Here is a 25,491-nt window from a genome sequence, read left to right on the forward strand (position 1 = left end):
TAACAGTACCGCCCTAGTCAAACCTGAGCAATTCATTACTGGTTGAAACAAAAACCACCACACACCGGGGGCCCCAGGGAACCTATGTCCTCAACTATTACAGGTGTAACGTGTTGCTCATTTGCTAACCAGGAGTGGCACGCTGACACATCTTAAAGCAACAGCCCTTTTCGAAGTATATAATACTCAAACACAGACGCAAGGCTTGTCACATGACCTAGGTGAAGAAAATGACTTTGGAGCTGAGCATTGTAGCCTGCAGAGGCCAGAACATTCACTGGATGAACTCTTAACTCTTAAAGAGTTAAATTATGCACCACACCTATCTTACAAAATGCTCTTTATAGCATGGGCCACACCATACTGCCTCTAAACCCAATGAACCTTGATATGGCATGTTAAACCTACTCCTTGGAGTGAGTACAAATATTGGACGACTCTGCAGCATTTCCACTCTAATCTTTACTTGCAAATCCTGTTGTTACACTTTCTGACGCCACTTAACTCTTTTCTACTTTGTATTTGTTAACCATCATAATTGATCTGGAGTTTCGTTTCTCATTTTGCGACCTGATTTTACTGTCGATGTTATCTTTTCAAACGATTTTTGATGCTAATGAACCCTTCATTTTTTTTTTCAACATGACTGACCCTTTCTCTAAATTCTCACCCATCTGGCAATATGCTCAGTTCCAATGTTGCTTAATTTCTGTCTTGGCGTTTTTAAGGATGTATGTGTCCATTTACAGATTTTGTTTGGTATATCAGCGTAACCTCACTTATATAAGTAGGTGGGAGCTAAATTAGCTCTGAAGTAATAATACAGAAAAGTGACGTTTAATTCAGTTTCCATTCCTGTTATAAACTCTCTAGATTCCAGATCTCCACTATAACGTAATATATAATATAGAACGTTTAACTAATCTTGAATTTCTGGCTGTACAGAATCCAAATCTGTAAAACTACTAACATGTTTGGGGCCATTAAGCCAATTCTTAAGCCTTTCAAAGCATGAGTATGTGTGAAGTATGCACTATATTTGCTTCGTAGAATCACATTTATTGCTTTGTCCATTTATTTACTAAAGCACTAACCCTGTGTGACGGAAAGTTCAATTTGGTCGGCATTGACGAGGCGGTTCTTTGTTTCGGTCACAAAACAGGCTGCATTTTAAGGGAAACCCGTATGCACCATTTTCCAAGGATTTCCGGTCCAGTCACGTGAGCGCCTGTGTAGGGGTGTCTCTGTACTGCCTGCAGTATTTCAGAATCTGTGTGTAGGTGACTGTGCTTCTTGGGGTAGCCTGCAGGCTCAGCCTGTCTCCAAACCGGATAAGAGGTTAGATGATGCATAGAAGTTGAGGGTGAAATCAGAATTAGATTTATTACCAAAGCATGGTCACAGGCACAGGGGATTAGCCTCTGGTTGTCAGTGGCTTTAGTACATTAGATACAAGACAAGATGATATTTACATAAAGTGGGGTTTATATATGCAATGTGCATGTGTGGTTGATAGCAGTTTTAAAAGGAATGCTGAATGGAATATAATATATGCAATGCATTAAAATTAGCACCGTGAGCTATTTACAACAATGAGGTTTTGCACGGCAATGAGGGGATGACAGAGCAGCTGAGCTGAGGCAGCTGGGTCCTGAGAGCGATGGATTGTGGGAAGAAGCCGTCTTCTTGCCTGTTTGTTTTGGCACACAGTGGTCTGTAGCACCTACCAGAGGAGAGAAGTTCAAAGAGGATGTGACCTGGCTGTGGTGGGTCTGCGATGATTTTCCCTGCCCGTTTCCTGACTCGGGGTGAGTACGGGTCCTGGAGGGGGAAGCAGGTTCAGGGTGCTGCTAGAAATTTTGGGCCCCATGAAAGCATATCGTACTGGGCCTCCAACCTAGACCAATCAAATTATGTTCCAAATTTTTTAGGACCCCTTTCACTCAGTACCCTTTCACTCAACCCCCCCCCCCCCCCCCCCGCTCCTTTAACTCCCTCCCCTCGGGCAGGCTAGCACTGATAATCTTTTCTGCAGACGTGACAATGTGTTGTAGCCAGAGGTGGACAGTTCGGGTTCATAAAGTACAAATCCAGACCACTATTTTATTTAAGCCAATCAGTTGAGCATTAAGAGTCACCTTCACCGAATACTCAACTCTTTGGTTGAAACAAAATCTTGGTCTGGATTTTTACTCACTGAACCCAAACTGTCCACCTCTGGATGTAGGCTGTTCTTATTTTTTTATTTTTTTGGTGCTTGATCTAAACCAGACTGAGATGGATAAAAAGAGGACAAAATGGATAGTTACTGTATAGAAATCGATCAGTAGCTCCTGGGACAGGTTGAACTTCCTCCGCTGGGCCTTTTTTTAATCATAGTTTATGTTGGTTTCCCATTTCAGTTCTTGGGAGATTGTAGATTCCAAAAATGAAAAGGTTTCTATGGCAGACACAGTGCAATTGAGCTTGGGAGGAGAGCAGTGTGTGTGTGTGTGTGTGTGTGTGTGTGTGTGTGTGTGTGTGTGTGTGTGTGTGTGTGGGAGGGGGGTTCCATATAAGGCCACTGTCATCTCCACAGTATTGAGTGGATTCCACTTCAGTTTGTTATAACCACACTGGGGGTGTGTGTGATATTGTAATACTACAATATTTAAATAAAGGATTCATTTGTTGTACATTTTGTACAAGTGATTTTGTTTTCTGTTGTAAAAAATTAAACGACTCATAATGACCCACTTAACTTATACTATGCACAGCGTACCTTTGCCATGTTACTAAACGCTACATAATTTCTCATATGAAAACTTAATTGAAACAAAGCGCAACATAAGCAAAATCAGTAATCGGGAGTAATTTATATGGTAAGATAGACATGGTTCAGGGTAATAGGAACCCATACATCCGCACACTGCGAATCATTTCACAGACCATTGCATTTCCCATCCCATACATTCTCTACTCTGATGCGCGGATCATGTCCATCTTGTGACGTACGCCGGTGGTGATTGGTGGAGGCTAAACTTTGACACGTGATCCCGATGCCTCTCATTGGCGAACGACTGCCTTTCAGCTTTGGCTCTCGCGGGGCTGCTGCGCGAAGATGGCGGCCGAGCTGGTGGAAGCGATGGCAAGTTAAGCTCCGTTTGTCCGGGTTAACCGGGGAGACGCTGAGGGTGTTGCGGGTTTGCGTGCGGATATTAAGGGAGACGGGTAGTAGGTGCATTGTAGGCCTCCCGGGTTTGGTATAAAAATAGGAGCCGTGAAACGGAGTAGCTTGCGCTGTCAAGTACGACTAGGCAAAGGGGCATATGGGAAATGAATGATGAGACCATAAATAAAAACAATCGCCTGCAGGGAGTCGGCGCGAAACTACATTAGCTAGCTAGCTAGCTACCTTCGGTATCCTTACGTTATGCTTCCTCATCGTGTCATAGTGTGTTACTATCACACGCTGCGATACGTTTGACAATAGCATGCCCGTTTAGAGGAAAAGGAGAGGATTTCAGTGCTCACACACTGTCGGGAAGTGAGTCTGCGTGATGTGCCACATTTTGTGCGCTTCGTGACAACATGCACTGTCTGGTTTCATCTTCGGTTCAACTTGGGAGATTAATTAATCAGCCTTGGAGTCCAGGCCGGACCCCTGGACTGCGGGGATCGTGTTTATTAGCACGGTTAATAGAACAATGGGTTCTCATTGAGTGACGGTGCTGGGGTAGATCGGTTGAATGACATTGATTTATGGAAGATGCATGGCTAGCGAGCGGTAGCAATAGCAATTAGTTTAAAGTGCACATTTTTGGAAAGTAACGTTTTGTAAAAGCGAGTATTAGCCGTTAAACGCTTCGTTTTGCTCAACCTACTTCAAATAAATGATGTTGTTTTTTAATCTTTGTGACCTACCTCCTGAAGCATTTAATTCACCTGACGAGTAGATAGCGACTCATTTCTAAAGTAGGAAGCCTTGTCACTGAAACTTTGGATGCTCTTTTGATTATGAACTAATATTGCTTTTTTTAGAACTGCATAATGTCATTTTGATTCTGCTATAATCTTTTATATTAATTTAGATAAAACACTTAATGGCGTTTGTTGTCAGAATGTCAGTATCTTAAAGTTGTCTTCCCCCATTCTTCTCCACCCTTTCGATGACTTCGCCCCGGCCACGACCAGAACATGGTGAAGAGTTTCAGAGTGTCTGATCTGCAGACACTGCTGGCCTCCATGGGACGCAGTAAAAGTGGCCTGAAGCAGGACCTGGTGGGAAGGGCCTTGAGACTGGTACAGACGGAATATAGCCCCGAACTGCTGAAAAACGTTCGCCAGCTCTATGAGTCGCGCTTCCCCAAGGCGACAGGCTGGCTCCCAGCACGCCGACCCGAAGTGGTCCCGGTGACCCAATCCACTCGTAGCACCTCGCCATCCACCAACGCGCAGGGCACAGACTACCTCAATGGCCTCCCAAAGCCATCTCCCACCCCTGCCTCTGAAATAAAGCTGGTCTCATTGCCCTTCTACCAAACTCTGGAGACACTTGTGCCCCCGACAGAGCTGCGTGAGTTGTTTTGTGTGAGGTTTGTTAGTGATGAAACCATACACATCGTTCAGTGATGAGGAACAAATTGCTAGAGGGATGGCATGTGTGTTTTATGTCTGGAAAAACTGGTATTGATCAGTGCGAGGCTAGTAATACTCCTAGGAGATTCTTTCTCCAGCATATCTGTCGTGGGAATATCTATTATTAATTCGCACACAATTTGAGATTCCAGCTTTCAGGCAGCACCACGTCTGCCTTGCGTTCTTCATTGCTCTTCCCTGGTTGGTTTTTTGACGTTGGTTCAGATGGATACAGCTCTTCCTTGCTTCTCTGTCCTTGCAGTTGCACAGAACAGTGAGAAGCTGCAGGACAGCCCATGCGTGTTCGAACTGACACAGAGCCAAGTGGACCAGATCCGAAACTCCAGGTGTGTGTGACTTAGGGTCTAGGTTTCCCTGTATAGAAACAAGCATCTGAAACTGATCTATAGATTGCCTTACATGTTTAACTACTATCATGTTGAGTTTTATACTATGTAATAATATATAGATGCTGGTCTTGTAATGACTGTCTTTACACTTTTTAAAAAAAAAATTTTAATTGTTATTTCAGTGAGCTTCGTCCAGGGATCAAATCAGTCCAGGTGGTACTTAGGTGAGATTGCAAAAGGTTGTTTTTGGAGGAAGGCGTTCATGTTATCTGTGTCTTTTTAAGTCGCCTATTGTTACCTATTGTTTAAGGGCATATGTTTAAATGTCTGTTTTCATTTAAAATTGACACATCCACGTGAAGCAGTAATTGGTTTGTTAAATACATCGTGTGCAGAATGCAGAAATGCATGGTCTTGGACAGTACAGGCCATTTCCTCTTTTCCTGTTTTCTGTGTACTTACTGTTTCGTTTTTTTTTGCTAGAATTTGCTACACAGACACTGTTGGCGTTCAAGAGGATCAGTATCCCCCAAATATTGCAGTCAAAGTTAATCAGTCCTACTGTCACGTCCCTGTAAGTAGATGTGAAGCTCCCAGCATCCTCAGTGAAGCTGTAGTATTTTGAAGATTCCCCGTTCACTGATGAAGCACGTCAGCAGATGGCATTTCTCTGCTGTTTCAACAAGGACTCTGATATCAGATTTCGGGGCCTTTCAGGGCAAAGCAAGTTAAAACAAGTAATCAATTTGTATTTCTCAGCCTGATCAGAGAACGGAGCTTTATTTTAGTGTGGGGTGTGCTGTACCAGTAAGTTGCATGCTGCGATTTTTGTTTTTGACTCGGCAGTTTAAAAAAAAAAGAAAAGATTCTGGTACTAAGGTGACTTTAATGGGTCGTGTGATTTTTGCCTGTGAAGATGCACATGCAGTATGCAAAATGACCTCCGCCATTTTATGTCGTATTGTGCCACTTCATTGTGAAAATCAAATTGAGCCACCTAGTCTGTTTTTACACACTCACCCTCCCCCCACTCTCTCCCCCTCCCTATTCCCTCCCTACCCTCCTTTCTCTTTAATGATGCCTGCATACTTTTACTTGGGTCTTTGGCACTATAAGCTGCCTTAAAAAAACACTGGGGCTTTACATAAAAATGGTGTAAACATGTATCGGCTTTGTGAAGTTAGTATCCTCCAAACGATTTTGCAGGATGCATGAAGGATGCCCCTTGATATTAACTGAATGCAGATTCATGTCTAATAAATACCATATTGTAAAATGCTCACCATTTCTCTCTGGTATTCACAACTTTAATCTGTATAATAGTCCAACCCCTCACGCTGTGGAATGAATCTGTTTTTTCAGTTTCAGTTTTGTACAGTGGAAAAAGCAGTATGTGAACTTATAATGTGCAGAACTGTTCTCCATACAAGTGTAACTCATTTCAAATATCTGCTCGGAAGCTAATAGTAGTATGTGTGTGTATGTATGTATATATATGTGTGTGTGTCTCATTAGAATGACTGCTAATTTATGAGTAAAGTTGCACATTGTAAACATTTGGAATGCTGAGTGAAATTGAAATTAATATATAACTGTTATTAGGCTGCCAGAATGACCTGTGCAGTTACCCAATAGTAAACACCCATGTGACATCTCTAGACCAATAAGAAAATAGTATTTACCAAAGCCGTGGTATAAGGTTTGCTGTTGCAGTTTTTCTCCTAAGCAGCCATTCTTCTCCATTGGGTTTTCCCCCTGAATGCAGGGTTACTACCCCTCAAACAAGCCAGGTGTGGAGCCCCGTCGCCCTTGTCGCCCCGTCAACATCACGCCCTGGTTACACTTGTCCACTGCCCTCAACCGTATCACCGTTACCTGGGGAAACTTCGGAAAGGTACTCCAGCTTGGTTATGGTTATGTCATTATGGTTTTGGCAGCCTGGTTTTGCCTTGTCACTGCAAGGACTTGCTGAGGAAATGCATTCATGCACGTTTAAGTGTCTATTTTCAACGATGGCTCCTCTAGTGCTGTGTTCGAAATCGCGTGTCTGAGTCTGCCTGTATAATGCTTTGTGATGTCATCCGTATTGTTACGATGGAAAAAAACCGAGTAAACGCATATTTGTTTGACACAAGTATAATTCATCTTGTGTATGTTGGTACTTGCACTCGGCATCCCTGTTGTCAGTTGATATAGGATTTGGGGCATTATCTAAAATTCGATAGTTTGAGGCTTCCGTCTGTGAGATGCGGCAGGCATGACTGTTTGTGTCGGCCTGCTGCTCTGTGAGAATCCTCCGTCAGAGGATATGTGTGAAAGGTCGCGCAGTGGAAACCAGTGACCGCGGCCGGTAAGGAAACGTGCGGTGCCACACATGGTTCTTCCTCTTCAATGGCAAGGTCTTCGATCATCTGAACTTAAGCCCTAATATACACCCCTATATACAATCCACTTGGGAGTTGTAAATGCATGGATTATCCATTAGGGAAATGCATCGGAGAGGGGGAAAAAAATAAAATATTGCTGCTTTTAGAAAGCTGGGAATTACTCAGTAAGTTAAAGCACATGTCCAATACACACAATCTGGTGTGCATATGTGTGTGTATTTATAATCTGCGTTGGAGGACCAGATTCAGGGATATTGTGGAAAATACATGCTAAGCAACAATGAAAAGGTTGTGCACCATATCACTTGGTGAATTTGGATCTACATATGTAAAGCAAATGCAGGATTGAATGGGGAAAATTAAAATTTCCAGTCCCAAGGCAAGGTCTGCTAGTGGCACCAGCCCCACCCTCCTGTTTTCTGTGTGTGTGTGTGTGTGTGTGTATCCCCCCCCCCTTTTGGTGTGTAGCGGTACTGCGTGGCGGTCTACCTGGTGAGAGTTTTCACGGCTGCAGATCTCTTCAGCAAACTCAAGCTCTGCTCGGTGGAGAGCGCCGACCGCTGCCGTGAGCGCAGTGAGTATGGATATGATCCGAGTGTGTGTTCTCACACTTTCAGGTCGCATGGTGCATTGGGTGTGACTCTCCTGGGTTGCTTACTGGTGCGACTTAGTGCTTATGGAATGAATGTTGGTATCAGGTGTTGAACTGTTGTCCTTTGCAGTCCAGGACAAGCTGCGCTTTGACCCAGAAAGTGAGATTGCTACCACAGGACTGCGAGTCTCACTCATCTGCCCCGTAAGTCCTTGTTCCTCTTCATTGCTGTGTGTTTTTCATACCTCCAGTCCAGCAGGGGGAGTGCTGCTATCCTGATGTTTGTTTTATATATGGTTTGGCACCCTGTTTGTTGTTGTACATGGTTAAGCCTTCTTTATACTGGATAGTATGACTGGTGACAGTTCAACCATCAGAGGCTCACTCGCGTGTCGACTTTTCCCCTGCGGCCAGTTGGTGAAGATGCGTCTGAATGTGCCGTGCCGGGTCCTGACCTGCGCCCACTTGCAGTGCTTCGACGCCGTCTTCTTCCTGCAGATGAATGAGAAGAAGCCCACGTGGACCTGCCCCGTGTGCGATAAGCCTGCACCCTTCGAGCTGCTCACCATTGATGGGTAAGCGGACCTTCGGCCTCCTTTCGCGTAGAGGACTCCATCACTCCGCTTCTGCAGGCTGGTTAATATCCTGCCTTGCTGTCCTCTCCTGAGCATGAGCTAAACCAATGACCTTCTGGATTTTGGGGGGTGGGTGGGGATGTTCAACAGGATTTCTGGCTGTATGATTTTGTGTAGATGTGGACTTACGGACTTGCGATTCTGTGTAGATGTGGACTTGTGGGTTGACTCAAGGGTTTGCGAGTTTTAAAATGATGGGCTGAGGTATGTGCCAAATTCTGGAAGTGGTTTAACATTAAGCTCATCAGCTCAGATTATAGAATTTAGTGATGTGTATGGACAGAATGACATAATGAGTGCACACATTCTCTGGAGGAGGACAGGGGACCCTCGTGAGAAGAGGGTTAGTCATCTGTAGAATAATAATAATCCTGCAGGTCAAATGCTTGGTTTGACCCCCTTCTGTCTTCGAGGTGCACATGAAAGTTTGCATGAAAACTTCTGAGCAGCCTTGCTGCACATTCCTCAGTTGACCTGAATCTAGGTCATGTGACATGAGTGTGCGCTCAGTGGACGGCAATGCGAACGAAGAGACACGCCTGCGTCCAGGGAGGCGGAAAAACCCTAATGGACGTTTCCATGGCACAGGCTGCTGTCTGAAATCTTGAAGGAGACCGAGGACGTGGAGGAGATCGAGTACCTTACGGACGGCTCCTGGAGGCCCATCCGGGATGAGAAGGAGAAGGAGAGGGAGAGGGAGCGCAGCCACACTCCCGAGTATCCGCTGCTACATATATGTGAGCCCCCAAGTCTTTGGTCACATCCGCCAACCATGAAATTAATTTATTTTTCTGAGAGCAAACATCTCGCATTGATATGTTAGATCAGGTTGCATGATGTTCTGCATGTATAGTATGTGGTTATTTGATGTGGATGCATTTTCTTTATTATGTAGTAGAACAAGCATTTTTGTTTCATTTCCTAGTATCTGGGTCATGTCTTGTAGTTTGCAGTAGCTTTCATAGAAATTCCCAGCAAGCTTTGCACCGTTACTGAGATCTTTTTATAGCACTAGGGTTTCATGGGAAATTTAGGATTAGACATCATGAAGGTGTAGTCCTGTCTTTTTTTTTTTTTTTGAAGTTTTAAAACTTGAGTGCATGAGTTCACAAGAATTTTTAAAAATCCAGGTTGATGGAGCTCCTCACTGAGGAGAATCACTCGCTGTCTGTGTTTGTCGGCTATTGTTGTCGACTGGTTTTGGTTTTTCCAACATCGAATATGGTCACTAGTTGCTTCCTAACCAAACCAAGGTTAGCTTACAGTTTCTTTTTTTTGTAAGATTGTCCAAATAAAAATGGCAAACGCTGCTTATTGCGATGTAATACAATCTAGATAAATTACATTAATACTATACACAAGGGCTAGTCAACTGTGGGCCTCAATTCCAGGATTTCCAGTTTTCCGTTCACCAAGGTAATTGGTTTAATAATTACTGATTCTGATTGGTCAGTTAGGCTTGGCTCATGGGTAAAGTAAGGCTTGAAAATCAGCAGGGCTCGGCCCAGGGAACCATGATTTGAATAGCCCTGCAATACGTTGTGCTGATTTGATGAATTTAAAGCCAGATTTATTAATGTTCATGTTTCAACATTATACATGTACAAGTAACACTTTGTGATGTGACAGGACGTCATTGTTGTGTTTAATAGGAAAAATACCCTTGAGGGATCAGTCATGCTGAATATTTGGGGTTTGCATTCACTCATTCTCCTGTACTCGTGATACTTTTCTGTGCTGTGGGTGACTGATGCCTTGCAACGATTGCAGTGGTGCTCAGATTTCTCAGTTACAAGACGGCTTCTCCGTATCTGCATGCGTGCTGTTTCTTTCATGCCACAGAAAGTCTGTAGCGAGAAGTAGCCTGTTAGCTCGTGTCGTGTAGCTGCTGAGGAGGACTGGTGCGGGCTGTCAAACGCAGGCTGCCACTCACAGCTCCTGTCTGTATTCTCAGGCTCACCGGAAGCCAACGGTCACTCCCCGGCCCCCACCAGCGCCAGCCAGCCTGCCAAGTCCGCTGCGGGCACTGTCGCCGCCCCGACTGGAACCGGGGCCGGCGCGGTGGTGGACCTCACTCTGGACTCTTCCTCGGAGGAGGAGGAGGCGGACGGGCCGACGGGGGACAGTGAAGACACAGACGACAGTCAGGACAACCCTGCCCCGAAGAGAGGCCGCTATGCCTACGATAAGGATCTGGTCACGGCTTACTGACCTCCTGGACCTACAGACTTGAGTGAGGGGTTTGAGTAGAGTTGTGGAGGACCTACTCCTCCTCCCCCCCTTTTACACACACACATGCACACACTCACACACACAAACACGTACGCACAGCTGACTTCACTATAGCACTGCAGAAGCCAAGTGATCCATAGGCTACTCTTCCTCATGGCCTGTCATTTTACCGATGTACATCTCACTAACTTCAGACGGACATGACTAGCTCTTTCCCACTTTCTGTCCTCCCCTCTGTTTTATCCCCCCCCCCCATAGCCTGTACTCCTGCTATAAGAGCCATAAAATGTGTCTCCTTCACCTTCGACAACTAAATCACAAGCAAGGTAGGAAGTGTATTTGAGGAAGGAGACCTTGCAAGTACTGGATCTCCAAAGCATATTTCAGTTTGTTTCATTACTTATAGGATGCGGTATGAAATTGCATGGGGCTTAAGTCGTTTTTTTTTTCTTTCTTTTGTCCAAATCCTTCCTTATTTTGGTCCTAGAAACTGACAACCTACCTCAGTCAAAACAAACTTGATGGGGAGATCATTTGAAAAATTTTTGGCTGGATTTTTTTTCGTTTTGAGTCACACTGGAGAGGCTGTCCATTTGCTTGTTGGAGATCCGCCCGCATTGGGGCATGATGACAGTGGAGCCAAATCTAATCTACTTTCTTACTGGTTCGTCTGCTGTCACGCGCCAAATTTCTGTCGGGATGCTCACATATACAAATGATGGGTCGGTGTTGTACTATTCGTTCAGCATTTTTAATTATGAAATCCATATTTTCATAAATACATTTGGTCAACAAAAAAAAAGCATTTTTTCCTTTAATTTGGTGATAACTGCAATAACTAATGGTAAAGTATTAATGCACATTTGGCACATTTTATGAAATTGATTTCTGTTATTTATTTCCATGTTTGTATGTGTGAAATTGCTGGAGTTGGGTTTTTTTTTTTTTTTATTAAATATATTTTAATCCCGGTAAGTTAAAGCCTAGAGGAGGATGTTGATGGGAATCGGTGATCCAGTCTATGTTTTGTCCTCTCGAAATCGTTGCCTGTTGCAGGTTAGCTAACATCTACAGTGGCTTTAAGTGGAGTTCCATACAAAGACGTTGGTAGCATTTTGAAGTTCTCTCTTTCACTTACTGTTACATTATAAAATGTGCTACATTGTGAACTGTTCATGAGATTTTGAATTTGGGGCATTGGACCTGTTTTTGGACTTGGTAAAGAATCTCAGATGGACAGCGCGGTTCACCATAAAATGATCAAGACTGGCCTGCGATGTCCATTTTTATCTTAAACTCGTACTTCTACAGGAAGCAATTTGCTGCTGATTTATATTGTTGCAGTTGAATGTTATTGGGCTTTGAACTGGGAAGGGTATTTTGACCTTCTGGTACCGAGGTTTTTCTTTGCGGAAGATCGAGCTACAGGAAATGGCATCCGGTTCTGCTGGCGTGGTGTGTTTAATGGGTGAAGATTGAAAGATAGGGCAAATGATCTGCACTCGGTCTGATTTACAGTAGCAGAATGAGACCTTCGGAATATGTATTGGGAAGCAAGCATTCATAGATAGTCTTGAGTTGTAAGATTTTTGGTTAATTGGTGTTTTAATCGTTATGGTGATGTTCATGTCCTTGAGACGGACAGTTTCATTTGTTTGTAATTGCCTGGCTGTTTGTTTCAGCTTTGTAGGCCATCAGACATGCTTATAAAATAAGGGTGGTCCAAAAAGGCTTCCATGTAGACAGAACCATCAGATGTGCCTTGTAACCATCAATGTCCTTTCTGCTTCTCTGTTGGTACATTTGAACTGCATCAGACTGGGATAAGCATGAAATTCAGATCATTTCCCTACTGTGATGATGGATATCGCTTGTGGAAGTGGCTGTAGTAGAGTTCAACTTTTAAATGACGTATTGGTATGATAAGCTTGGGTCTTCTTGGGAGCTTTTTTTTTTAATTTTGTTTTTGCTTTGTTTGAAATTTTGTGAAAAATCCATGGCCTCATTCATTCCTGAACTTCAAGCACTTGCATCAACTCTCAATATTCCCTTTAGACAAAAGGCTTGCCGGTTGAGAAACAGCTACTGTTGTAGTATGTAATGAGAAACTTTTATTTTTCTGTCAGATCATTTTAAAGGCTTGTTCTTTTAAGAATTAAAAACTGCAAGCTGCAGCTAATTTTGGGTGCCGTTGTTACACAATGAAGGCCATATAGTTCACTAGGGTAATACTCAGTCCTTGTGTGTAATTGTACAATATCCATAAGGGCTTACATTGGTGGAAACGGTATACTGTAGCTAACTGTAATAGACTTTTCCAACAACTTCAATCTTCAGATGCCTATGTGCGTGAAGCTGCCATTCGTGCTGATTAATACCCGACCTAAATGAAAAGCTACCTTGTATTCTCATTTTACATCATTGTCCATTTCTAATAAAGCCACTTTTTTGATAGCTGAGATCTATAAGGCCCCTCATATAATTATTTAGCAGAAGACATAAGAATATAATTTGCAGGTTGTTTCCTGTGAACATCTCTCAGCCTGTGTGACGATTCATGCAACCATGCTGTTCTTTTGACTTGTGCAGTTGATCAAAATAACCTCTTAATTACATATTAAACAGAAACTCATTTCCTCTGAAGTCTTATCCATGCTTTTAGTGCAGCTGATTTAAAAAAAAAATGGTTCCATTATTGAGTTGTTTTAAACCTTTAAAGAAATTGACTACCATTGCACATGTAATATCCAGTTTGTGTCCATAACTGAAGTGAAAATAGGTCCTTGTAGGGTTTTCCAGAACGGGACTGTTCTTAGTTGAATTTTTTTTATTTTTTTTGGGGGGGGGATTGAAACAAGCGGAGAATATTGACCTGTCTGGATCCCGTATTGCAATGCCTATGGTGGCATGGACAGTGGCTTACTATTCCCTATGTAAATGTTTTGTGTGTTGTGTCTTTTTATATGTTCATATTAAAAGCCAACAAAATGAATAAATAATATTTTATCAAGCTATGATTTGACTCCGGTTGTTCCCATAGGCAAACACTCAGAAAACAGGACTCAGGTTTTAGTTAGTATGGCTTATATACATAAAGCTGTAAGCATGTGTGCTACTGTATGGTCTGGGGGGGAGGGCGGGGGCTCTAGAGGATACCGTTGTTGTTGTGCCATCTGTGTAAATGGCAAATAAGATTCGAATTTTACATAGCGACGTGCTAAAACCTGTTATTTACATGTAAAATTACAAATTAAAACAAATTTTAAAACATTACATTTGTCCTGCTATTTATTTTAGTACAATTAAAAGTAGATGCGTATTATTTTGTGCGCTAATGGAGATTAGAGTTTAAACTTTTCTAAAAAAAAAAAAAACGCTTTTTTTTGGGGAAAATAAGATGTGTAGTAGTTGGCCTCATTTTGTACTGTAAGTAACCCCCTGAAAATTAAAGCAACCCCTGAGAATCGACCTCGTGATGCACAGATAGCCATAACAAATGTGAGCATTGAGGCTTCTCTTCCAATACTAGTAGTCTTGAAAATATTAACAGTATTATCAGTAAGCCTACGCGTAATATCTCGATGGAAAATAAGGCGATAAGGCAAACAGGGAAGATGGATAATTAGGGATTATTATAATTGTGGTTGACTAATGAGTTTCCAAACCTCGTTTAGTGTATTTAAATATCAGCGAAACATCCTTAAATCATATACTGTACACATTACTCGGAGTTTAAGCACAATTTGTTTAAATTACGAATTCCAAACACCGTTCCTAATTCTTACGTCCAGGATTTTGCATGAACTCCCTTTTAAACCAGCGCATTGTACTGAAGTACTGGATAGTCCGCCAGGAGCTGCACGGTCAAAGTCTTCCATTAGTTTGCCTTTTTAAAGGTTATGTGTACTTGTCGAATTTGCGACTTATAACGCAATAAACGAATTAATATGATCAACTTTTTAAATGACCACTCGCATTGGAAACTTGCTCGTTCAGACCAGAGGATGCCACCAGGGACAAACAGACGACAGACGTGCAACGGTGCTGTGAAAACAAGCAACATTTAGACAATGCAATTCACATAAATAGTCGCGAGTGATACTACACACAAAAGTAATCCAAATTCGACATGGGGGGGTAAACGCTGAATCTGGTGCTCGGCGTTATAATTCTCCGAAACCTCCTACCCGACTCCAGGAGTAAAAACAGCTCGTAGCCGCAGTGGTTTAGATTCCGTAAATACAGCAGAACAGGCATCCACCTACCTAAAACAATAAGATCAGCTAATATAATAACACTACAACATCGACTACCGAATCACGCTCCGGTCATTAGTAGTGAATGAACTATTAATTAAGTCATGACGTATAAACACTTCCGGCATGCGCTGAATTCGGAGGGGCGGGACTAGTCAAAAAGTTTGGAAGGTAGCTACAGCTTAAGTATCGCGATATTTGTCTCAGCCGGGGGTTCCTGGAAGGGCAGACGCGTGATCTCGCGAGTTTTAAAGTCACCTCTGCATAGTTGCGGCTTCCTGAACCGGGTCCCGAAACGAGTCGCTACCGGCCACCCGAGAAAAATCACTATAAACCTCGCACTACGCCCTCATCTCCGAATGCAGAGCCCGATGCTTCTATGTTAGGGCTGCTCGTTTACGGACCGGTGTGCCAGCTGTCATCCGCAGGCATTTACCGGTATCCGCTAATATTAAACTAGCAAGGGCCGCTAGAGACAGGGCTCTCTATCCGGAGGGGAAGACGAGGCGACTGGCGGCGATGCGTTCTACTAACAGTTGTTTTCCTCTTGTTCAAATAACCGTTTTTTAATAGTTTTGCGATCCTTTAAAGTTACAAATACATCTTAATTTCACTACAAGAATTCAGCCGACGAATAGCCCTTTCAGAGATATGAAGCCATAGGTTGAGAGCATATGACATGTTAAACAAAGTCTGGATAGCCGGTTTATGAATATTATAAACCAAAATAAGCAATAGGTATTTAGCTGGGTCCTGTTTCCAAATAACGGGTTATTTTGTCGTTTTCTGTAGTTGCAAATAATTTGCCAGCGGGCTAGCTCCGACTTAAAGGGTCTCCTGAGTCACTTAAGTTAGACATGGGTCCAAAAAAGAGACCGGATCCCTTGAACATAACGCCTGCCGGAGAGGGACAGTCTGGCTCCACAACCATCGATGCGGCATCTGAGTGAGTACTACTCAGAGCAAATGCATAGCGGAAGAATGGCGTTTGCAATTATACAGATGCACTCGGCTACGTTAAATGCTACTGTACTGTACATATAATGCCTAGGAAGTAAAAAAGCTGTCGAGTTTTTAAAATAAGACTATTGAATATGCAGTCACATTTCACAGAGAATGCTCTTCGAAAAATGCGAAAACGTGAGTCTGTAGCGGAGCTCTGCTTTTTATTAATGTTTTTTTTTCTCCTTAAATGTTTTACTTATATCAATTTATATGTGTTTGCTTTATGTCATTAATTGAAGAGAGCTTTTCGGCATGGTTTCTCCTCATTGCTGATGTTAGGGCCAACCTGGAAGCCCTTCAGAAGAAGCTGGGGGAGTTGGACCTGGACGAGCAGCAGAGAAAGCGCCTGGAGGCTTTCCTCACCCAGAAGGCCAAGGTGGGGGAGCTGAAGGATGATGACTTTGACCGTATCTGCGAGCTGGGAGCGGGCAATGGAGGCGTTGTCAAGAAGGTCCGACACAGACCCACGGGGTTGGTCATGGCCAGGAAGGTGAGCTCAGTGCACAGAGATGGGTTTCTGGAAGGAGGCTTTCAAACACAGGGCTTGCCCAAGCCTCCTGGTCCCATGTGGTAGACAGGGATGAACTCTATTAACTGTGGCAGTTCTTCATGTCCGGATGTCAAATTAGCTCCATAAACATGTCAAGTTTCATCTCATGCTTCATTTCCACTTCTTTTGTGTAGTTATTGTGTTGTAATGTTATACCACTATTACATTATTTCTGTTTCATATATTTTGAGTAATCCCTTCCCGAATAGCAGCGTTCCACCTAACTTGTGTTTTCTAGGTTACGGAACCGTCAAAGGCTTCTTAGGTTTTTCCAGATTCTTGTCTTCAAGCAGTGGTGTATTCAAAAACTGACGCCCGCACCCCCACAAACAGCTGAACAATTTTAGGTACATTAGCAATACTTGGTAAACTTTAGTATTCATTCACGTTGGGTCCCAGAACATAGTGATGCGTCCGGTAACGAGCAGGCAGACACTGCTGCTAAGGTACTCAACACATTGATCCAGGAGTTCTTGATACCGCCTTCAAACCTCAAGCCTCCCTTGATCGCTTATATCATGAGGACATGGTGGGCAGAATGGGACAAATGTATAACTTAAACAACTTCATGAAATCTTCAAAAGTTGCTGAGACCAGAGTGCTTATACCAGGTGCCACATAGGACATGCAAGGCTCGCACATGTTTTTTGTTACTAAAAGTACCTTCTCATAAAGCACATTTTATTGAATAACTGTTCTTTAAATTGCATTATGCAAATGTTCTGTTTAAGTACTTAAAGAATGTTTACTTTGGATCCACCAGGGATAGTTATAGGATTTTTTTTGTCAAAGATCAGTCTGAATCCTCTTGTATAAAATGTGATATAACTGTCATTTGGTATTTATTGGTCTCTTTGTCATGATATCTTTTTCTGTCTTTTTCTTTTATACTCTTAATTCACCTCTGCTTTTGCCATTGGTGTAGCCTTATTTGCTGGAATGGCATTAAAACTTGGTTCAATAATACTCGAGGTCATGGAGGCAGTAGATAAACGAAGCGGTACTTATTGTTTAGAACAATAGTGTTTGGCGTGTATCGTTCACTTGAGTCTTTATGTGCTGGTAGGCAGCAACCATTGAAAAGCTACCAAGCATCAGAGAGACCACATGCTAGATTAGCCTCTGTTTGTTGAATGTCATTTAATCTGAGTAAGGCAATACTGCACGTTGTTGTTTTATCTTTATCTTTGCTAGAATTTTAGGCAAATGTTTACTTAAGTATCAAGGGTGTTGGCCATGTATTTCCAAGGGATAGCAATACGTTGAATGAGAGTGTATGAATATGGCGGATGGTACTAACCATGTCACCCTGGGATGGTTACTTGTTCCACTCACAAACAGCTAATTCACCTGGAAATCAAGCCGGCCATCAGGAACCAGATCATCCGTGAGCTGCAGGTGTTGCATGAATGTAACTCCCCCTACATCGTTGGCTTCTATGGGGCCTTCTACAGCGATGGCGAAATCAGCATCTGCATGGAGCACATGGTGAGAAAAGCGAGGGGGAGAGGCAGCTAGCTAGAGGTCTGTTTCAAAATCTGTACGGCACAGTAACCCGACAAGGGTAACCTGTGTTTTATGCCGGGTTTTTCAACCGTCTGTTCTGTGACCCAGTAGCGGGCCGTGAACGGACTTTGTTGGGCCATCGGACAGTGGTAGGGAAATGCCGTTCGGTCAGTGTAGTGGGTCACCGCATGGACGCGAGCTTGATTGCCGCCCGGGGGAAACTTATAAAGAGGTCACCGACATGACAACTGATGAATAACTGGGCGTTGTGGTTGGAGAGGTCAAGAGAGCCTCTTTTATGGAGGTTTAGATGTGTACTTTAACCCTGAATATAAACCTCAGTTTGTTATAACCTCATGGATGTTGTTTCATTGAACTTCTCCGGGATGTACCAAGTTGAACTACTTTCCTTTAACATATTTTTCCTTTTTCGTGAGTTTTAATGCTGACATACTATATCCTAACACTTTATCTTAATGTACGATTCAGCCAGGATAACGTATTTCATAGCTGTGCTCTCTTTAGGATGGAGGCTCCCTGGATCAGGTGCTGAAAGAGGCTCGGAGAATCCCAGAGGAGATCCTCGGCAAAGTCAGCATAGCTGTGAGTACCCAAAGTTGACTGAAGGGTCTTCTAAAGTTTTCTGTGTCCTGGGTTGTGAAATCAGAGATTTTGTTAGACCTGATTTGTACGAGTATGTTTGGCAGGGGCTGTAGTTATAAAGACTTGCTGATGTCTTTCAAGTAAGAGCGGTTGGAGAGAACTGGACTTGAATGAAGTGTGAGATGAATGAAACAGATTCTACATCACACTTATGGTCGGGTACAAAGGTGAATAATTGAGGTCCAGAATGTCAAAGTCCAGACCAAACTTTCTCCTCGGTACCTGACCAAAAGAGTGATGTGCAGAAGTACCACAGGCTGTTTGAGATGGCGTCGGTCTGAGATGCACTGACAAACCGACAAGCAGTTTTCAGTGACACATCTGCTGGATATTGTTGAGAGCCAACGTTTCATCAATAGTCTGTTGAACTTCTCAAATGGAAGTGGTTGAATTGTGAACCATGAAATCGCGATTACGCCTTGGAATGTCCTCTTACAAGTAAGGTTCTGCAGAGAACGGCCATGTGGTCAGATGAATCATGCTTCACCCTGTCCTCAACAACAGGAGAATACATGTGGCACACGCCATGAGCAGCCGACAGGTTTGAGAGCTTGTTTTTCACGGTGGAAATGTTCCCATGTTTCCTTTCGTGGATGTGAGGTGCAGTTTTTTTTGACATGATGTAGCCCATTCAACCTCTTTGAGACCAGGGTAAATTTAAAATAAATCCAAGTGAGATTTCAGTGATAGTGTTTAGTAGTAAAGTGGTTTTTTCCCCCCCCCTGGTGTTACTGAGATCTTCCAAGACAACGCAGGGACCTAAGTGAGGTCACTGAATCATTTGCAGTTCGCTTTTACTTTGTTTTACGTTCAATGTAAGCTGTATGCCTTCGCGTTCCGAGGTACCTGATACCACAATGATTTTTATTTTTTTTAAGGATTTGGAGCATTGCCTATGGCAACCATCAATAAAACACCAAATGATGGGATTTTCCAGTGAAAGCACATATTCTCATCCCACCTGTAACTTACCAAACATTTGTAAAATGTATGCCACACTACATTTAAGCTGTTGTACTTGCTCATGGTTTTCCAGCCCTTGATTTGTTTATACAACATTGCTTTTTTCATTAAAATGTATATATGTTCCCAGATTCTGTATAGAGTTCCTACACGAAACAGGCACCTAGATTGAGCAATAATTAGCTTTTTAATTAACTTTGCTTATTAATATTTTGGCAGGGAAGAATAGACTGCATACTTGGCCTGCAAGATCTGGATTTGCTAACTCGCTGTATAAGTAGCCTTTGACTCATGAGCCTTTTGAGATGACATGGTGGAATGTTTTTGAACACCTTCTCACGCAACACGGCAGTGTTGCTAAACTTCAAATAGGAGAGTGACTTCACTAAAGAGGAAGGAACGCTTCTTCGTTTGGTATACTTTAAAATTTATTGTGTTACGTAGCCGGCACACAAGAGTTGATTGTCTGTGTGGCTTCGGGGCTAAACATTTATTTAAAAACCTGAACTGCCTTTATGGCTTGGGGGGGGGGTTTTTGTGTCCCCCCTCTCCCACAAAGTTACAGCTGACAGTGCTAGGGGAGTAGACTTTGAACTGCAGACACCTGCCAAGTTTTAAACACAATGCCACCAGCAGGTGTCTGATCAGAGGGGGATTCTGGTTATTTTCCAGTGTTGCAGTGGTTCCTGTTGTTAACCGCAGTGTAGTAAATGCAATTGGAAGCACAACAAATCAGGAATCTTCCGCATGGAAATCGATTGGGGTTAAATGGCTCTATAGGGGTGTGTTAACGCTGTTTGAATCTTCCCTTCCCTACTCTTCCTGCCTCTTTGCGTGTGACAGGTACTCAGAGGGCTCGCTTATCTACGCGAGAAACACCAGATCATGCACAGAGGTAAGCGCCACACTAATACCTCAGATGTGTAAATATAATTTCCTTATTTGCGTATGTGTGTGCGCCACTCCGGTCCTGCCCAAGCCTGGTAGAACATAAACGCCTCCCAGTAGGGTGCTTTTTCTTGTACTGGGGGAAAGAAATGGATGCTGTGTTTTCTATGTACTTCCTTTGCTAATGGGGCCAAAAAAAAGAGGTTATCACTTGCATTGCGGGAGTCCTGGGCATCTTTTGGTGACTTTACTGTTTGAGAAGCATTTCTGTTTTTTTGATGTTGTGGGGTGCAGGAAATGCCTTGTGAAGCTGCTGTGTAGTCTGGTTCAGGTACCAGGCTCGCAGCTTTTGAGGGGCGTGTTGTCCGTGTCTGTAGGCGGGTGGAGTGAAGTGGCTAAGTCGTATATTGCGGAGGCGAGTTTGGGTGGAGTGGGGGACCCAGACCCCGGGCTGGTGCTGAAAGGGTTAGCGTCAGGGATGTGGCAGCTGGCAGGCTGATGGAGCGCAGCGCTGTCTGGAAGCCCAGGCCGCAATTACAGGCTCTCAGATGTGATTATATGGCTGCCGCACCCATGACCCGCCACCCCCCCCCCCCCCCAGATCTACCCACTGCCCCTCCGAGCATTTCCCCAGGAGTGGGCAGGGGGGTGGGGGTCACCACAGAAGGATTGTAGGTCTGCTGAGGGATTTGGCTTCGCCGGTCCTCTATGGGAAGGCGGGTGGACCATCCTCGCGGGTGTGGCTCCTGGCACTCTCGGGGGGTCCTTCGCGCCATCGTCGGGGAGGCCGGGACGGGTTGGTTCGGCAGCCCCACGTCACGTGGTTTCTCCTGCGCCCCGCCACACAGACGTCAAGCCGTCCAACATCCTGGTGAATTCACGCGGGGAAATCAAGCTGTGCGACTTCGGCGTGAGCGGCCAGCTCATCGACTCCATGGCCAACTCCTTCGTCGGGACGCGCTCGTACATGTCGGTGAGTTGAGCCCTCTCTCCCTCCCCCCGCCGGGGCCCAAGGCCGTGCCCACCATCGGGCTGCCTGCCGCCGTCCCACACAGAGCCGGTTCTGCTCTCTTGGCCGTGTGTCTGTGAGTGATGCGAGCCTTCGCCCCGACAGCCGGAGAGACTGCAGGGCACGCACTACTCGGTGCAGTCAGACGTGTGGAGCATGGGCCTGTCCCTGGTGGAGCTCGGCATCGGTCGCTATCCCATCCCGCCCCCTGACGCCAAAGAGCTGGAGGCCGTCTTCGGGCGGCCAATATTGGACGGGGCTGACGGCGACACGCACAGCACCTCCCCACGCCCTCGGCCTCCAGGCCGGCCCGTCAGCGGTGAGCACCACCTTTAAGTGCTTCTTTGGAACTTTTGTAGGTTACTTTCAAAATATTTCAGTCAATGTAAACAATACTTTATGGAGGAATTCTTCCAAGTCTTAGTCTTTGGGTAAGCTGGCGTGCTGACGCTGTCCGTCTCTAAGGACACGGAATGGACTGTCGACCAGCCATGGCTATATTTGAGCTGCTGGACTACATCGTCAATGAGGTCAGGGCCCTTCTCGCTCATCTCCCCTGGATGTCCCAGCCCTCGGAGGCGTCTTACTCACCTCCTCTCCTCTTTCTTTTGTAGCCTCCCCCAAAACTCCCGCATGGCATCTTCACTTGTGACTTTCAGGACTTTGTGACAAAATGGTGAGATTTCAGACAGTCACTCCGACAGCAGAAAAAAAGATCAGTCTGAGATTCTGTCATTTTACATTTAACTCGTTTATCTGATACTTTTATCCAAAGTGAGTACAGTAGAGGAAAGGGTGGACGTTCCCTGCAGTCTGAACCCACAACAATTGCATAAGTTCAGTGACTGTTCAATCCCCTTTGACTTTCTACATGGGGAGAAGTCAGCTGCATCATCCCAAGGAGCATTTTACGCTATTATAAGAGATGTAGGTTTACATTTGACAAGGTAGCCCAACATTAGCTTCCGCTAAGACTTTGTATGCCTGAAATGTTTCCCTAGTCTCATGAAGAACCCAGCAGAGAGAGCAGACCTGAAGATGTTAATGGTGAGCAGACATGACACGCCATGTGAACTGTGATCATCGCTTACTTTTAGCGAAGGGCAAAACTCCACCCAAAATGTGATTTTTTATTTATTTATTTATTTTTTTAAATTTGTCACCTCAAATTCCTGGTCTGTTATTGTTCCAGTCAACGTAAGATGCACGGCTGATCTGGTCATTTGAAAAGCCTTCTTGAATAGTAATTAGTAATGGTCCTTTATTTTGCTCTTATGCAGATGCCAGGTTACTTTGAAAGATTATAAAAAAAAAATAACTGAACTGGCTGAATTGTCTGAAATGTATTGCGAACGCATGTTTCTCTGCTAACCCATGTGTAACCCTTAGCTTAATTTTTGCCTAAAATGACAGTACCACTAAATAGTGTAGTAATGTGCACTTTTCACCCCTGCTGCACCAGTATAGTGTCATTTAGCACGGTTTGCTCTCTGACTTGTCTTCAAATGTATATCATTGCTGAGCCTGTCTCCCTCGCCCCCGCCTGTGATGCTAACTGTGCTGATTGTGTGTTGTGTTTAGAACCACACGTTCATCAAGCGCTCAGAAGTGGAGGAGGTGGACTTTGCCGGCTGGTTGTGCAGAACCGTGGGTCTGAACCAGCCCAGCACTCCCACGCGCAGTGTCGTTTGAGCACTGCCTGCGCCTGTCTGTCTGTCTGTATCTGTCTCTCACTGTCTGTCTGCTTATACCTCTCCCAACCCCTGCAATGTGCACGCAGATGGATACCTTCATATACATGTAATCATACTGGCCACACCGTTTGGGGGGAACATGCTGTATTTTCCTGCAGTACACAAAAGCGGGATCCATTTTGACAGCGATTGCTGTATCCAAATGTGTTTTTTTTTTTTGTACATTTAAGGTAACAGCATGACGGTGTATGTTACCTAATGAATGTTTTCAAGTCCCCAAAATGTGGGTATTTATATTCACTTGGGTTTTCCTTTCTGCAAAGTAGATTTATTAATCGGCTGTTAATTGTGTGGTTGTGTGTGCATGCATGTGTGTATGTGTGCTTGCATGCATGCGTGTGTGTGTGTGTGTGTGCGTGCGCACGCGCATTTGTGCACGTGTATCGATGGGGGTGTGTGTGTGTGTTCTACAACCATCATGTTATGTTCTGTATGAAAACCGTCCTTTAATGTGTCCAAGGTAAGCGTTTCAAAATGAGAAAGAATGAAATGTAAGCTGCTTTTTCTGGACTTCTAGCCAGTTCGCAGCATTTTTACCTTCCAATGTGCCCCTGATGTTGTGATTGAATCAGAAGAGCCTCATTAGGTCAGTCGCACTCCAAAGACTAACTATAGAACCTCTCAATACAGGCTTCCTGATTGACCAGTTTTTATGCTTAGGACACAATCCTCCGTTGCTGAAATTGCTTCTGTGACTTTAGGAAATAGTACATTTTTGTAAGTAAAATTTCTGCTGAGATCTGCATTTTTTTTTATTTTATTTTTTTTTTTCCCAGAAATGGAGGGTGACCAGGCAGCAAATGACTCCCAGTTTGTGCTCTTGGGGAAACATGACTGCTTTTTAGCAGAGGGCTGCGCTCTGTGTAAAAGGCGATTTTGTAAAAATTTTTTACTTCCATCCTGCACTTTACTTGGTTTTAAAATTGGTATTAGCGCCTAATGTAAACGGTTCTCTCCGAGTTGAGCCTGTATGGTTGGGTTTTTTTTCCTTTCTAGACGGGGTCGACCGCCGTTCTCACACAACTTAAGCCGCGCACTGCAGATTACGATAACACATCGGCACGGCTTAAATGTTTATGGCCGAAAATATTCAAGGTTAAAGAGGAGTCGGCGTGATGTCATCTAGATAGGCAGCTTTCAGAGAAGCTAGCCTGCAGACCTGTGACTGTGAATGCTGGTGACTGTCCTAGGGGGCACCTGCTCTGGCTCGTGTTGCCTACAGTCCCGGAGGGCTTTCCGGGCTTTGAAAATGTTTATCTTTGTCTGTCTGTGTCTGTATTTCCTGTTTCTTTTCACATTCTGTGATATGCAGCCCTTGCCCAATGTAAGAACCATTTCAGCAGGAAAAAAAAATTACCCGTGTGGAGACTGGATCGGGTTGCGAGGCAGCAAATCATTCCTCTGTCACTGCTGATCATTCCTTGTCTGAAAATGCTGGATTTAATTTATTTACATGTTGACATTTTATATTCTGTCCCACACTGTGTCTCCCCCCCCCCCCCTTCTTTTCAGATGTGATCAACTGTTTCCTGCAAAATAACACTCCATTGAACACATTCAGAATGTCATTTTGATCACAATAGGTAATGGGTTTATGTCGTTGTTTTTGGAATATAGCATACTAATTTTCTTTCCGTTGCCGGCTTCCCACATTGCTGAATGTACGCATGTATTCACATGTGTACAAAATGGTTCGTGTATGTCTTTATATACGTTTTTTTTTTAAATTATTTTTTGTCCTAATTTGACTGATAAACAGTATTTAAATGTCAACAATAAAGGAAAATAAAGTGCGCTAGCGGTGAAAGTGAATTTGTGCGAGATGGCGTTTTAGGCATTTTGGATGTTTGCTGGGACTTCACTCGGTGCGTGTGTGCGCGCGCATGCATGCACTCACATTTGTGTGTATTGTGAAGTTCATAAATATTCATTAACGGACACACGTAAACCTGTGTTCATTAGAATTGCACTGGATGTTCATAGCAGTGTGCTGAACAAACAAAATGGCAGAAAGCTGAGTGACTGGGACCTGCTGTTTTTGTGTGATTTTTTTTATACTGTGATAAGTATATTATTTATACATA

General features: G+C 43.9%; 2 protein-coding genes across 6 annotated transcripts; both read left to right on the forward strand.

Moving 5' to 3' along the window:
• Positions 1-372: 372 nt before the first annotated feature.
• Positions 373-13,827, forward strand: LOC125708771 (E3 SUMO-protein ligase PIAS4-A-like). 5 transcript variants are annotated; one of them, XM_048976567.1, is made up of 12 exons: positions 374-416; positions 1,711-1,808; positions 4,174-4,555; positions 4,880-4,964; positions 5,150-5,191; positions 5,451-5,541; positions 6,733-6,861; positions 7,823-7,928; positions 8,077-8,150; positions 8,361-8,521; positions 9,170-9,318; positions 10,536-13,827. In XM_048976567.1, the coding sequence occupies exons 3-12, from the start codon at positions 4,177-4,179 to the stop codon at positions 10,790-10,792; spliced, it is 1,473 nt and encodes a 490-aa protein (XP_048832524.1). In that variant the 5' UTR covers positions 374-416; positions 1,711-1,808; positions 4,174-4,176; the 3' UTR covers positions 10,793-13,827. The 5 variants fall into 5 exon arrangements, with proteins under 5 accessions (XP_048832523.1, XP_048832524.1, XP_048832525.1 ...); XM_048976566.1 differs by lacking the exon at positions 1,711-1,808 and having other exon boundaries at positions 373-416; XM_048976568.1 differs by lacking the exon at positions 374-416 and having other exon boundaries at positions 1,304-1,808.
• Positions 13,828-15,327: 1,500 nt separating this feature from the next.
• On the forward strand, positions 15,328-25,491 carry map2k2a (mitogen-activated protein kinase kinase 2a). Its single transcript, XM_048976924.1, has 11 exons — positions 15,328-16,015; positions 16,354-16,564; positions 17,966-18,112; positions 18,656-18,733; positions 20,600-20,651; positions 21,493-21,617; positions 21,759-21,972; positions 22,119-22,183; positions 22,268-22,329; positions 22,655-22,700; positions 23,235-25,491. Exons 1-11 carry the CDS (start codon positions 15,927-15,929, stop codon positions 23,343-23,345), a joined length of 1,200 nt encoding a protein of 399 aa, XP_048832881.1. The 5' UTR covers positions 15,328-15,926; the 3' UTR covers positions 23,346-25,491.

This window comes from Brienomyrus brachyistius, chromosome 15, assembly GCF_023856365.1.
Source record: "Brienomyrus brachyistius isolate T26 chromosome 15, BBRACH_0.4, whole genome shotgun sequence".
Lineage (NCBI taxonomy): Eukaryota > Metazoa > Chordata > Actinopteri > Osteoglossiformes > Mormyridae > Brienomyrus > Brienomyrus brachyistius.